This window comes from Gopherus flavomarginatus, chromosome 10 (assembly GCF_025201925.1).
Source record: "Gopherus flavomarginatus isolate rGopFla2 chromosome 10, rGopFla2.mat.asm, whole genome shotgun sequence".
Taxonomy (NCBI): domain Eukaryota; kingdom Metazoa; phylum Chordata; order Testudines; family Testudinidae; genus Gopherus; species Gopherus flavomarginatus.
Window position 1 is genome coordinate 11,195,728 of NC_066626.1, and position 15,949 is coordinate 11,211,676.

At 42.5% G+C, this 15,949-nt stretch overlaps 1 protein-coding gene across 5 annotated transcripts in view; it reads right to left on the reverse strand.

Moving 5' to 3' along the window:
- Window positions 1–15,949, reverse strand: part of POFUT2 (protein O-fucosyltransferase 2) — a 114,943-nt gene that overhangs the window by 79,798 nt on the left and 19,196 nt on the right. For all 5 annotated transcript variants that reach the window (XR_007768348.1, XM_050916541.1, XM_050916540.1 and 2 more), the window contains exons 4-6: window positions 13,963–14,073; window positions 6,554–6,620; window positions 396–521 (exon numbers count right to left, since the gene is read on the reverse strand). Coding sequence is in view for 4 of the 5 variants with exons in the window: in XM_050916541.1 (XP_050772498.1) it covers window positions 396–521; window positions 6,554–6,620; window positions 13,963–14,073 (304 nt within the window). In the remaining variant the exon portion in view is untranslated. The remainder of the gene's footprint in view (window positions 1–395; window positions 522–6,553; window positions 6,621–13,962; window positions 14,074–15,949) is intronic.

Genomic DNA, 15,949 nt, shown 5'->3' on the forward strand with positions numbered 1-15,949 from the left:
GGCACTGCCCTTGGTTGTCTGTGTAAGTGCAGTACCTGGAGAGGTTTGCAACTTGTCACAATATCACAGTATATGAGGGAACCCAAGCTGGTAAGCCAGTTGGCTCAGTGGTAAGCCAGTTCCAGGTGGCACCCAGGGAACCCATCACAGTGGGATCATACGAAACCTTGCAGTGCTGTTATCTCACACAGAATTCAGTCAACAGGAGCTGAACTGACTGGGCAAACTTCGTTCCAGAGCGTGGAAAACCTTGGAAGGGCAAAGAGACTACAGATGCAGAGTGCTAGAATCACAGTCATAGTTACTTCCCAATCCCTCTCAAAGCGCAGTCAAAATACTAAACAAATCTATTGGATAAATCTGTTACAGGAAAAACAGACTACAAACTACTTTACCTTCATCTGTGTCCAGTCCTCATTGTAGTCGGTCCTGTCGGCCTCATCAGTGGAGTGAAGGTATTTCCTCCTAAACTCATCCCCCACCACACGCAGGTGTTTAGCAAACACCATACTTCGACGAGTCTGTCAGTATGAGAGGAGATACTGAGTGACTGTCTGGGAGCAGGGAGAGAGCTATAAACACATACATGTGAGAAGCTGCTTTAATTTAGAGCTCCTGGAATGGGGTTACTTTTAACACATTCCAGCAATGCTACAAGGGTAAAAATTTCCAGCATTTAAGGGTACTTTTAACCAAACTTACATCCCATATACACAACTCGTCACTGCAGGAGTGTTTCAAAAGTGCCTTTTAATAGCTAGACCTATAAACTGGGGAAAGACTAGAGATGTATCTACCTTGTAGTTTAAATTTAGTAATTTTTAATTTTTGTAGAACACATTTCAAAACAGATCAAGTATAGTATTTATTTTACTAACAAATGTGTTATCAGCACCCAGCCAATGACTAGTGCATCTGTTACACAAGTGTCCACAATGTTTACGTTCCTTGTGCCAGCCAGGGTCTGTCAGCCATTCCCCATGGTAGCAGAAAGATCTAAGTGTTAACACATTGGTCATTAAACTAGGAAAGCTCAATTTAGAAATAGTTTCCAGTGAGTTTCCTGTTTATTAAATCCAGCTGAAAAGAGGTCACAAGTGATTTGTTCAGGGTCACACAGTGAGTCAGTCAGTGGCTTAAATGGGATTAGAACATACATAGCTCCCTGTTCCTTACTCTAGCCATCCCATCATATGGCTGCCCTGTTAAGTGAAGAAGGCAGTTCTGTACCAGATCAAGTACAGAAGCAGTGCAGCTCATCTTCTGGAAAGAAAAATGTGGAAAGACTTGTTAACTTGCAAAATTACTACTTGAATTAAAGAGGCTTTAAGACATATGCCTCTAGCCACCCAAAGCCCCAATCACATTAAAAGGGAAACTGGCAAAAATGAAGCGATTCTCCATACCTGAGGGTATTAACAAATTTCAAATGTGTTTTGTGATACAGTTACCATCTGGAATTGAGGCAAAGCAAAAGTATCCTTGTCAGTACAAGCATACAGTGCTAAGGAAATTCTCTGTTACTGACTTCAGTTAATCACAATAATCAGAAGTTTGGTCAAATTCTTGATTTACAAGCAAAATGATTTTCCCCACTGAGCAATGAACACTGCATGAAGAGGCACAGAGGATGTTCGAATTTATTTTCAACACAAAAATCCATTGGCACTTGGCATAAAAGCTTCTCTTCTCTCACCAGAGCGGTGAGATTCAGACAGGGCTAGTCTAACCCCGCAGCTGCCCTGAGTGAGGGACCGTGGATAGCCACACTACTCCAGGAGCAGAGCGAGAACGGCCTGGCATTCCCAGGAACAGTCACTCAGGTTTCTTTTCCCCTTGCTCTAGCAATGAGGGGGGCTGGTATGGCCTCCCTTTTCCTGTTACGGCTGACTGCCCTGAACTCCAGCCACAGCAGTAGGCTGGGCACACAGAGAGAGCAGAGCCATGGCTCCTTCCTCTCCATACCCCCTGCTCGCAGTGTGGAGAATCAGGTGAGTAGCCACTAGGTGAGCACTCTGCTAGTGCTTCTAATGGAGCACGATGAAACAGCACTGCTGGGGGATTGTTCATCGGTGTGCCCCTCTCACACCACCACCACAGGGCAGCAGCCTCCAGTGCCAGTTTTTTCTCCACCTGTTATTGTAATAAATAAATAAACAGAACACAACGCTGAGACATAGGCCAGCACAAAGCGGAAACAGAGTGTTTTACTCCAAGAGGCATGCGAGACGTATACACAGAAGTCAATGTAAACATCCCCCCACTGGCTGTGGCAGTGCAATACGTCAGAGACTCTGATTAGAGAATCTGTGGCCACCCTACTCCCACTAAAGGTGCCAGTGCTGTTATGTCTTTGGCACTTGCATTTTACATTGTGACAGCTTAATTCTGTACATAGAGCACTTATGTACCGGGAGATTAATTTATCAATGATCACATGGTCTGTGAGTGCTCTCAGTGCTACAAAATACACAACAGAGACGAAAGTGTGAACCTTCGCTGTAGTAATTTCAGAAGTTTTCCTCCTCTGTGCAATTGGTTACTCCTCCTTTACTAGGCGTATTCATTGCAGACTTGTGGACATCCTTAGCAGTGCAGTCATCTTTGACACCTAACCTAGCTTTTCTCTTTCCTTCTAGTTTGCTATGGTCTTTAAAAGCATTCCTTTTGTTGGGCTGCTCTCCACTGGCGAATATGCGGAGGGACTCAATCCCACCGATGTTCTTCTTCAACACCTTCCAAAAGAGGAGACCACCGAAAGGGCCAGAGCCAGAGATTGTTGGGTTCCCCAGAATCATTGTAAGGAGAACTCCCTGCCTCCATATTACCTCTACGGCCCAAGGATTGCATTCATGGATAGCACTTCCCTTTTCAAGACTAAACACCGCTACTCCTAACCCACCTTGGGATGTCTTTCCTGGTACAGAACCACATAACCCACCCTTCGACCACTAAGATCCTTCAAACTAGAGTTTCCGGCAGCAAACTCAAACCAACTTGTACTGAAGTCAACAAGCATCTTTCCCTTGACTTTAATGGGAACTAAATCCAGAGCTGTGAAAAAAAACCCAAGTGCCTATTATTCAAGTGCCTCTTCTCTGACCCCCTTGTTTTTGAACTACATCACTGAAATATATACAGGAATATAACATACATAAAAGTATTTTGAGACTAGAAACTTTAGGCTCCAATTTCAATCGGAAAAAGAAAGCTATTCTAAAAGGTTAAAAAGGACATGATGAGAATACTAAAGTTCTCAGTCACACCACTTAGGAAACATTAAAGCAACTAGGAGTCCGGTGGCACCTTAAAGACTAACAGATTTATTTGGGCATAAGCTTTCTTGGGTAAAAAACCCACTTCTTCGTTGCATCTGAAGAAGTGGGTTTTTTACCCATGAAAGCTTATGCCCAAACAAATCTGTTATTCTTTAAGGTGCTACCAGACTCGTTGTTGTTGTTGTGGATGAAAACTAACATGGCTACCCCCTGATAATAAAGCAACTGTACCTTCTAGAAGCTCAGAAGGAAACAGGAACGGCTGGAGTGATGAGTGACTGGAGACAGCAGTGTGACTCATTGATAAAATCAAATGTCATTGAATGTTGAAGAGGGGAGTGCATGGAGTTGCATTGTTGGGGATGGGGCGCTGATTTGTTACAGTCTAGAAACATTTAGAAAGTGGGTGGGGCATCTGTTAACATGGTTGCTCTACAAAGTGGACGAGTCATCTTACTTTCTAGTCTTTATGGAGTTGAATTCATTTCATAGCAGTGTCTCATTTCAACTACAGTAAATGTGAAAGCGGCTGATCAATACTGAAAATGGGTGATTAGTGTTCAGGGATCCTCATATCAATGAATTAATTTATCTGACTCAACATGCCTGAAGATGAAGGAAGTGATTGGATGACTGCAGTAATAAAAATAGACAATTTTTCTAAGTAATTCTTCTAAATGGAAACATTGACAAGAGAGATCACTCTGCAAGAAAACTGCAGTAAACTCATTTCTTTGGATCCTTCACGACCAGATGTGTCACCTAACGAAATCTTGGCTATTGGAGTGGAAGAGCACAACATTGATGATTCTGATGATTGGGCAAGTGAGACATTTACAATACTGCCATCATCATCAAAATGTAGCCACAATTATTTAAGTTCCTGATCCTGATATTCCAGCAGCTCTTCAATGTTCTTCTGAAACCACCCTCAGTCTCAGGGATGGATGACTGAAAAAAGGATTGATGCCCCAGTTCTCAGTGACACTAGGGGGGAACTCTCAGGTAGACTGTGCATCTGTATTTGCATTCAACTAGTAAGTTGAAATATGAGACTAGCACAAGGAGGACAAAACACAGCACGCATTTTACACAAAAAGGGACTCTACAGAGAGGACAACACTTACAAAAGGAACTGAAGGAGGTTTGGACAAGCTGCTGACACTACTGTCACAGGTTTCAGAGGGGTAGCCGTGTTAGTCTGTATCAGCAAAAACAACAAGGAGTACTTGTGGCACCTTGGAGACGAGTGGGTTCTAGTTCACGAAAGTTTATGCCCAAATAAATAAGTTACTACTGTCAGTTGCCATGCAATTCTGCCTTGACTGGAATCACACAAGGATAAAATCAAAGGGGCATTTCAAAGATGCCATGTAACCTTTCCATTGTTGCAGGCGCAACTGATCCCAAATAAAAAGGTGACAGGAGGAGCCCAAAACAGGATGATGATGGAACAGTGCTGATGGAATGTAATCATTAGTTTCCTTTTCTTCCATCATTTAAAAGTGGAGATCCAGATTTCTACCTAGAAACTATGTTAGCAAGGATGTTTGTATCTCACAAGTTTGTTGCTTCAAAATGGTGCAAAACTGTGAGAGTAAACTTGTAAAAGACCTGCATGCCTGTCTAGCCAGCACACTATTTATCATGCAGGTTTTTAGCACTTAACAAGGTCAACACTTGGTAACAGAATATAGTAGGTGCAGAAAAAAAAAAGTGATACACAAAACAGTGCTAGAAACCTAAGTAGTTAGCAGATATGAGAACCTAGGAACGTGTTCTTTTTGTAGAATTGCAGGCTCTTTGCTTTGGCCAACATGTACAACTTTTTATGTGTGAGAAATAAAGTAGCTGATGATGGGAATCACATAATACAAGTTTTGTGTTCATTGCATAAAACTTGCAAACATGGTAGTCAGCTGGATTGTGTTGGTGAAAAAAACCAACAACTCTCTTTGGATGAGACTCTTAGCTATTGACATGGTACAAACGCTAATACTTCAAATGTTGTCCCATTTACAGGACCCGGATATCTGCGCTGTAACCCCCACACAAGTTCAAATCTCATGCACTGGGATCATTTTACACCTCTTCTATATTTTGCTACTTTGATAAAACCAACAAACAACATCAAGTCAGATGTTTTATCACAAGTGAGTCTAGCTCACAAGAACAGATACTGTCACAAAAAAATTATAAAATTATAAAGCAACCACTACTCCAGAAGAGTAACGGAATTCATATGGTAAACATCTCTCTAATTAAAATGATGGCTATTAAAAAAACTGTTTAAAATAAGAACATTCTCCAGCAGATTATGAATTTTGATCAAGCAAATTTAGGCCTTAAAAGTCTATAGTGCCCATATGAGAGAAGATACATTATGACACAAATGGGTTTTATGTACTATTTTTTACAGATTAGTATTCAGTCTTAGAAATTATGATCAATCCACATCTCTTTATTATGGGGAAAGTTTTCCCTCACAAGTAATTCATGGTTTATTTTTTCTGAATTACCCAAGAAAATAATTTGTTAACTAGGACTACTCATGGGTTTAAGTCAAGCGCCTGTGTGTTTGCAGGATCAAGGCTTAGGATCATAATTTGTTTGCTCTCTCCAGCAAGCTCACCTCCTCTTGAAAATTAGAAAGCAACTGTAATTATCTGTAAACCAAACCTGGCTAGATTTTTAGATCTAAGAAATTCATGCACGCATACCAACTGAACTCTACTGTCTGAATTGTGTACATAAATCTAGTTTAGCTTCACAAGAAACAGGAAAATAGAGATCATTCAGTACATGACATCACAATCACTGATTCACTGATGAAAACATTAAAATTCCAACCTTGATGCCTCCCATTAAAAGGCTGTGGTTTAGAATTTCTGAAACACTCAGGGACTTAACTCTACTCCCAATGAAGTCAGGAATTTGGCCATCGTTAAGCATTTTGGAAAATCCCACCTGAAATGTTTATAGTCTCAGGCCTGTACCTGTAAGGAACTCTGTGATCAGCATCCTACTGACTTCAACTGCGCTTCAAACAGGAGCAGAAGTATACTCACAGAGAGCTCCTTGCAGGAGCGCGTGAACATTCTATATGTCTGACACATCCTGCTCCATCAGCTGGCAATATACAACATACAGATCATCTACAAGATTGGCTGCTTCTTGGAATTCACAGCAAAATCATTAGCAACAAACACAGTCAATACTAGGTTTTTATTAATATCAAATAGAAAATCTGGAGAAGCTAATTAGAAAATACTCACATTCCAATAATCTCTCCCTCCGTAGTGGTCATGAAGGAGGTTTTCAGCTCTGTCTAACATCACTGACCTGTTAAAAATCATAAAGTTGAGTACAATTCCCTTAGAAATATAACTTGCATTACTATGTTTCCTTATACAGTAGCGAGGGAAGCAAAGACTGCCCTCTGTGTGCATAGTAAACATTAAGCGAAACACTTTCCTCAGCATGTTGTATTTACAGCAACAGGTCCCTAAGCCTATTTGGTATAAGGAAGGCATTTCCAAATTGTGGCCCAGGGACCACTAAGGGCTGTCTTGTCACACAGCGCTGGCTCTCCTCATTATTGACTGCTAAAATTAATTAAGGTAATGAAATATAAATAAAAACTCTCCTAATATTACGTCCCATCTAGGCACTTTACTCCTGGGGGGATTCTTTGCCAAAAAATTAAAAATTCTGCATATTTTGTCAAAATAATGCAATATAATCCCATCAGTTTTAATTGTTTTGGTAAATTTATTTAAATTACAATACAGAAAAAAAAGCCACAATAACTATTCAGCATTTACTAAATACATGAAAGTTAATTTGCAAATACTTGGTAGCTAATACCCTGCATTCCAGTTATAATCCTGGATTTTCATTTAAATTATACTAGAGAATAAAAAAAAAAAAAAGAAGTAGAACCTCATTTTAAATTGCTCAGACTTTCACACATGAAAGTCATATTGTCCTGGACCTGGCGGGGTACTTTAGGAAGTGTTGCTTCTGATAGTCCTGACATTTTTTGGACTGCTTGGTAAATGTTTTATTTGCCCTCAAAGTCTTTTTTTTTAAATAGGTAAATAAAATAAATCCTGAGCTGTAAACTACCCTATTGTGTGACTTTGGCACAGGAAAAAAATGAGAAAACAATAGATCTTCAGAGCTGATTCCCTTACTCTAGCAACATAGGGACCTTAAAACTTTTACAGGTTTTATGTTCCTGGGGGAATTGACTAAGTATAGCAACAGTTATCTAACAATAGGATCATTAACAATGTTATTAAGCAGGCACACTGCTACATTTCTGCCTCAGAGAATGAGAACAATTAACAAACAGGCAGGCTGCTACATTTCTGCCTCCAGGACAGAGCCTTCCTCCTGGATAATAAAAAGACCTACCCCTCCCACGCCCCCAGCAAGCCCCAGTAGAAAGCAAGAGGGCAGAATCTCTCTTGCTTGTTGGCAGGCATGCACACCCAGCCCCGGCCTCTTACGGCGATAAGCATCTCCCCTGCAGGCATGTATGCCAAGCTCCCTCTCACCCTGCAGTGATTTGCATCTCTGAGGCTGCTCCAGGCACTCTGGAACAGACGTGCTGCCTGGGCTGCTGAGGAAGAGGCGCGTGTCCCACCCCCAGATTTCTTGTGCATTTTTCTGTGAGGGGGGCACAGAAATATGTGGGCCATGTGAATTCTTTGTCCCCACAAGGGCCCAGAATTCTGTCAGGAGTACCATGTGTGGTCCCGTCGTAGCCCTATGACAGCTACTATAAGCGCTACTCCTGACAGAATTCTGCGCCTCTGTGGGAGGATGGCGGGGGGGGGTCTACATTTGTGGACAGGGTAGGGAGTGAGCCACAACTCATCTCTCTAAGGTACAGTCTATACTCTAAAAACATTTGTGAGCTCCTTGTGTGACAGGACCAGCCCTCAGGAAGCAAACAAGAGAACATCTCCAATGAAGAGAAGATCTGGTCACCCTTGGACATTTTAAAGGACACTGAGTAAACTACCACTAAATAACTGGACAAATTCAAAACTGGAAATAAGATGCAAATATTTAACAGTAAGAACAATTAACCACTGGAATGACTTACTGAGGGGCGTGTGAGATTCTCCATCACTGATCATTTTAAAATCAAGATTAGAGTTTGGGGCAGCCAGAAATATATGGAAGTTATTTAGGTTTGTAGAATGAGCACACTAAGTCTGATCCAACTCCCACAGAAGTTTTTCCACTAAAATGATAAGCAGGTAAATAGTTTATCTTAACATTTAAATTTGAGTCATTAGGTATCAAAGTTAAAATCCAATTGAGCAGTTCACATCCCTGACAGTCTTTGTTTTAGGCCTTCTGCAAACTCAGGAAGATAACATAGCATCATTTATGCTTGGCTTACATTTGAAAGGTTGTCTTCTGAACCATACAAGGTAGATACTTAATTTCAGTTTTTAAACAGAAGTTGAGATTCTGGGAACAATTCTGTGGCAGAGGGGTAGAGTCTGTGACAAAATTCATGACTGCAGAATCAAGAAACACACGGGGCCACAATAATATATATTTTAACCTGTTCATAAACTTATGGTAAGGTTCTGTTTTAGCTTAAATTGACCAAGTTTTGTATCAGCCCAAAGGTGATTTAAAATAAACTGGAACAAAAAAATTTCTGAGTTATGAAAGAGTCACAAAACCAAACCAATCACAACCTCCTCCTATTTCCTGCTATAAACAAATGTAAGATCTTTGAATATTACATGACAGCTGACTTTTACTAGTTTAAATTTTGTGGCTGACTAGTCCTTACTTAGGATTCGTCTCCCAGCTAGTTTGAAACAAAGTTGTATAAAACTAAAAAGATGTTAGACACACAGGCGACAATTTCAAATTGTTACTTACAGTACTACATGACAACGTGCATCATATCAACTTTCATTAGTTGCACAGGTATGGTTTTGTGATGTTACTTTGTTGTGAAACCACAGGTGCATAAGATTTCAAATACAGATCCATAGAATCTCATAGTAAAATCAGTAAAGGTTTAGTTTTACTCTTACCATTTTCAAAGAAAAAAGTGAAATGTGTTAATATAAGATTGAGGTTAAAATTGTAAACATCCTAAAGAGAGAAAACACAAAAGAGTTAAAGCTCTGCTTGTACTACTGGCTCACATAGGACTTATGGGGTATTTTGGATTGCTAATTATGCTGTTAAAGCCAACATTAATACATACAGAACCAGTTCTGTACTTTAATACTATGCAACTCCCATCGCAGTCTGGGGGAACTGTACGTATTTATCTACACACAGAAGGATAATGTGAAGATGAAAGCTGAGAAAAGCCTTGAGCCTTACTATATTTATCTTTCCATTAGTGTGTCCTTTTATGAACTGCATGTGTTTAACTATGACATTAAGGTAAACTCATTCTGTGTGTGTTAATCTCATTGTACAAATTCTATACCTACTGTTACCTCAACAGCAAAGCCAATCAGAGATGTCTCTATGCAGGTCACTTACGTTCTAATATTGTCTGGTTATATTTAAAGGTTATTAGTAAACTTATTGTGTATGTTGATCCAGGAGGTGCCTGACAGCATCCACTATAGTTAAATCACTGTCTGTGGTGCTTCTTCATGAGTGCTTCTTATGGAGGAGGAGGATGGCCTCCTGGATAAGGCATTTGATGGGAGACAGGAAGACCTGGGCTCCATTCCCAGCTCTGCCACAGATCCTCTTGGACAACTCATGCAGTGATATTTTCCAAAAGAGGCCAGTGTTTCTTGGTGCTAACTTTGAACCTGCTTTGAACTCTGCAGCTCCAATTGATATGGACAGAAGCAGCAGGAGAGCTATACCTCTGAAAATCAGGCCCAAAGCAACTCAAATTGGCCATCTGATAATTAGCATTCATTTTTGAAAATGTTGATCTTACTCACTGCTCAACAGCTGGCCAGTAAAAATAGTGATAGTTATGTTTCTTAACCCCCAGGGTTGCTACAGAGATAAATTCATTATTTACCAAGTACTCAAATACTGGATGATGGTAGCTACGGAAAGGCCTATAAATAAAAGATAGATACACTACTGCTATTATTCAATATAACTGAATACTTAGCATCAGGAAACCCATGCCTATGTCTTGTCAGCTTGTAAGAAGGGGAGGGAAGGAGAGACCATCTTCACTTTACTTGTGAAATCAGCAACATACTGATAATTGTTGAGTCAGCAATGTCCAATTAATATTTGCCTCCTTGACTCATGGCACCTCATAGAACATGGTCAGAGGGATGAGACAACCTGCTCCCACAAGAGAGATGGACGATGAAGGGGGGGTGGGACAGTAGAATCTGGTTGGGAAAGAGGCACTGGGTGAGGGCAGGTTAAGCACTGCTCCTGGGAGCTCAGGGCAATCCAATGGAAAGAAGCTGGCCCTGAGCTTCCTCCTAATCCCCTTCTACAGAAGGGGACATCGGTCTATAGTGCCTCTAACCTCAGCTGTCCTCCCATCAGGCTACTGCTAGGAGGACATCATCTGCTGCCAGGAAAGAAATGGACATGAATTTCTTGGCCTGCCCAGCCCCATCTCTAACAGTGGATAGGGCGAAAACACAACAAATCTGAGATATTGCAGCTCTGCCTCCCAAGCCTACTGTGTTAATTCACTCCTGACAGTGGATCAAAGAGCTACTGCAAAGACAGCTGAGGACAAGATGGAAACAAGGTATATATACCTCAACAGGGAGAGACAGAAGGAGTTTGGGACTGCTGCTTTGCACAAGTGCCTCAGAGGATGTTCCCAGATTATGGCTACCTCCTCTTAAATGCTACAATCAAGGTGGGTGCAGTGAGCAGGGCTGAGAAATGAGGCAATAATATCACGTGTAGTAAGTATGTATTCAGATTGTAAATTGACTGTGGGCAGGGTATTTATCTCCTTGTTCAGTACTATGCTAAATACGGTAACGATGCTCAAACAAACAGCAGCAACCAACACTATGGAAAAAAATCTGTGCATTTTTAGTCTTCAAGTCAGCTATAATTTGGACCTCTGATCATAGAAACGTAGAATATTAGGGTTGGAAGAGACCTCAGGAGGTCATCTAGTCCAACTAAACCATCCCAGCCACAACTTTGTCAAGCCAGGCCGTAAAAAGCTATAAGGAAGGAGATATCACCACCTCCCTAGGGAACCCATTCCAGTGCTTCACCACCCTCCTAGTGAAATAGTTTTTCCTAATATCCAACCTAGACCTCCCCACTACTGCAACTTGAGACCATTGCTCCTTCTTCTGTCATCTGCCACCACTGAGAACAGCCGAGCTCCATCCTCTTTGGACGCCCCCCTTCAGGTAGTTAAAGGCTGCTATCAAATCCCACTTCACTCTTCTCTGTTGCAGACTAAATAAGCCCAATTCCCTCAGCAGCTCCTCATAAGTCATGTGCCCCAGCCCCCTTATTATTTTTGTTGCCCTCCGCTGGACTCTCTCCAATTTGTCCACATCCTTTCTATAGTGGACAGCCCAAAACCGGACGCAATACTCCAGATGTCGCCTCAACAGTGCCGAATAGAGAGGAACAATCACTTCCCTCCATCTGTTGGTAATACTACTACTAATGTAGCCAATATGCCGTTAGCCTTCTTGGCAACAAGGGCACACTGTTGATTCATATCCAGCTTCTCATACACTGTAATCCCCATGTCCTTTTCTGCAGAACTGCCACTTAGCCAGTTGGTCCCCAGCCTTTAGCAGTGCATGAGATTCTTCCGTCCTAAGTGCAGGACTCTGCACTTATCCTTACTGAACCAGCTCAGATTTCTTTTAGCCCAATCCTCCAATTTGTACAGGTCACTCTGTACCCCATCCCTATCCTCCAGCACATCTACCTTTCCCCGCAGCTTAGTGTCAGACGCAAACTTGCTGAGGGTGCAATCCATCCCATCATCCAGGTCATTAATGAAGATATTGAACAAAACCGGCAGCAGGACTGATCCCTGGGGCACTCCGCTTGATACTGGCTGACAACTAGACATTGAGCCGTTGATCACTACCCATTGAGCCTGACGATCTAGCCAGCTTTCTATCCACATTATAGTCCAGTCATCCAATCCAAACGTCTTTAACTTGCTGGGGAGAATACTGTGGAAGACCGTATCAAAAGCTTTGCTAAAGTCAAGATATATCACGTCCACTGCGTTTCCCATATCCACAGACCCAGTTATCTCATCATAGAAGGCAATCAGGTTGGTCAGGCATGACTTGCCCTTGGTGAATCCAGGTTGACTGTTCCTGATCACCTTCCTCTCCTCCAAGTGCTTCAAGATGGATTCCTTGGGGACCTGATCCATGATTTTTCCAGGGACCGAGGTGAGGCTGACTGGTCTGTAGTTCCCCACATTCTCCCTTTTTCCTTTTTAAAAGATGGGCACTATATTTGCCTTTTCCCAATCATCTGGAACCTCCCCCGATCACCAATCGGCCAGCTCCCAATCAGACAATCACATCAGCCAACTCCTTCAGCATCCTTGGATGCACTGCATCCGACCCCATGGACTTGTGTATGTCCAGCTTTTCTAAATAGTTGTTAAACTGTTCTTTCACCACTGAGGGCTGCTCACCTCCTCCCCATATTGTACTGCCCAGTGCAGCAGTCTGGGAGCTGACCTTGTCTGTGAATGCTGAGGCAAAAAAAGCATTGAGTACTTCAGCTATTTCCACATCATCTCTCACTAGTTTGCCACCTCTATTCAGTAAGGGTCCCACACGTTCCCTGACCTTTTTCTTGTTGCTAACATACCTGTAGAAACCCTTCCTGTTACCCTTCACATCCCTTTCTAGCTGCAACTCTAACTGTGCTTTCGCCTGCCTGATAACATCCCTGCATGCTCGGGCAATATTTGTATACCTCTTCCTAGTCATGTGTCCAAGTTTCCATTTCTTGTAAGCTTCCTTTTTTGTTTACGCTCCCTGAAGATTTCACTATTAAGCCACGCTGGTCGTTTGCCACATTTGCTATTCTTTCTGCACATCGGGATGGTTTGTTCCTGCAACCTCAATAAGCTTCTTTAAAATACAGCCAGCTCTCCTGCTCTCCTTTCCCCCTCATATTAGCCTCCCAGGTGATCCTGCCCATCAGTTCCCTGAGGGAGTCAAAGTCTGCTTTTCTGAAGTCGAGGGTCCGTATTCTGCTGCTCCCCTTTCTTCCTTTTGTCGGGATTCTGAACTCGACCATCTCATGGTCACTGCTGCCCAGGTTGCCACCTATGTCTACTTCCTCTACTGATTCTTCCCTGTTTGTGAGCAGCAGGTCAAGAGGAGCACGGCCCCTAGTTGGTTCCTCCAGCACTTGCACCAGGCAGTTGTCCCCAACACAATCAAAAAACTTCCTGGATTGTCTGTGCACTGCTGTATTGCTCTCCCAGCAGATGTCAGGTGATTGAAGTCCGCCATTAGAACCAGGGCCTGTGATATGGAAACGTCTGTTAGTTGTCCGAAGAAAGACTTGTTTACCTCATCCTCCTGTCTGATGCCAGACATTTTATAACATTTCTAATGAACTATACTTCTCCAGGGAGGAGATACCATCATAGTGTAACATGCCAGAAACTGTTGACACCTTTCTCCTAGCTGCGAACACACACAAAAATAACATAGAGGCAACTCACCGTGCTGAAGTGTTTTTCAAAAGAACAGGAGCTATGATAGAGGCTGATCCTTGGACAGACAGACAAGAAACATTTAGGCCTCGTGTTTCCTCGTAACCCCAGAACCATCCCCTGTAAGATAGTAAAAAAGTCTCCAATTAATACATCACTGGTTTAAGATGAATTTGCTTTGTACAGTAAGATTAGTTAGCAGCACATTCTAGAGGAAAAAATAGTCTTTGGTCTCAACCAAAATGTACATGTACTCCTTAAAAAAAGAAAATATCTTTACAATATCATTATATGCAATAATGATTGATTTAGTTCTCTTGAGAGGGATAGCTCAGAGGTTTGAGCATTGGCCTGCTAAACCCAGGGTTGTGAGCTCAATCCCTGAGGGGGCCATTTAGGGATCGGAGGCAAAAATCTGTCTGGGGATTGGTCCTGCCCTGAGCAAGGGGTTAGACTAGATACCTCCTGAGGTCCCTTCCAACCCTGATATTTTATGATTTTCAGAGTACATTTTGTTGTTATTGGGGTTAAAAAAAAATGGAACAACTTTTTTCCTGATCAAAAGTAACTATTTGTAGAGCTAAAGTTACCAGGTTTTAAATGAAAGTAAGTTGGTAATTTCGCCAACAAACGCATCTCTAATTTATTAGAATATAAAAACAGCCAAGTGGTCCATCTCTTCCATCAGTGGCCAATGTCAGATGCTTCAAAGGGAATGAACAGACCAGGGAAATTATCAGGTGATCCATTCCCTGTTGTTCAGGCCCAGCATTTGGCAGTCATATGTTCAGGGGAATGCAGCGCTGACCATTTTGGCTAATAGCCATTGATGGACCTATCCCCCATGAACTGATCTAATTCTTTTTTGAACCCAGTTATAGTTTTGCCCTTCACAACATCCTCTGGCAACAAGTTCCACAGGTTGCCTGTGTGTTGTGTGAAGTACTTCATTTTGTTTAAATTCTGCTGCCTATTAATTTCATCCTGGTTCTTGTGTTATGTGAAGGGGTAAATATCACTTCTTTATTCACCTTTTCCATACCAGTCACGATTTTATGGACCACTATCATAGCCTCCCTTTAGCTGTCTCTTTTCCAAGCAGAATAGTCCCAGCCTTTTTACTCTCTCTTCATATGCTGTTCATACCTTTAATCATTTTTATTACCCTTCTCTGTAGTTAATATATATTCCTAGAGATGGGGTGACCAAACTGCATACAGTATTCAAGATATGGGAGTACCATGGGTTTATATAGCAGCATTATGAAATTTTCTGTCTTATTATCTATGCCTTTCCTAATTGTTCCTAACAGAGGCAGTGCCAGCCTCTTCCCAGTCTAGGGGCTGAGGTGGGCTAGACAGAAAATCGGGGAGGTGCACACGAGGCCCTGCCCCTCTTTGTGGCCCCACCCCCTGCGCTTCCTCAGGTAAGTTCCGGCCACGCTCCTGCTCTCACCTCCTGACCTCCCTGCTACCCTTCGATTGCTCGCAGCCAGTAACAGTCACTGAGAGGGGAAGCAGTAATCACAGAGGTGGGGCCCAGGAGCCCAGGTCGGAGCAGGTCAGTTCAGCCAGCTGTGGTGAGCCCCAGACCCTCCATGTGCCATGGGCAGCATGCCCTGGCAGGCAGAGACGCAGGCTAGGCACTGTACTTGGGCACCGCGGCCCCCTGCCTGGCCTTACTCCTGTACTGTTGCTAGCGCTGCTACCTTCAGAGCTGGAAGCCCAACCAGCAGCTGCTGCTGCTCTCCTCGCTCTGCCTTCAGAGGTGGGCTGCTGGAAAGTGGCAGCTGCTACAGGGGGAGCAAATGTTGGGGTGGCTATAGTTCCCACAACTGCTGAAGATTTCTGTTAAGCCAAACTGGTCGCCTGCCATATTTGCTATTTTTTCTGCACATCAGGATGGTTTGTTCCTGCAACCTCAGTAAGACTTCTTTAAAATACAGCCAGCTCTCCTGGACGCCTTTCCTCTTCATACTGGCCTCCTAGGGGATCAT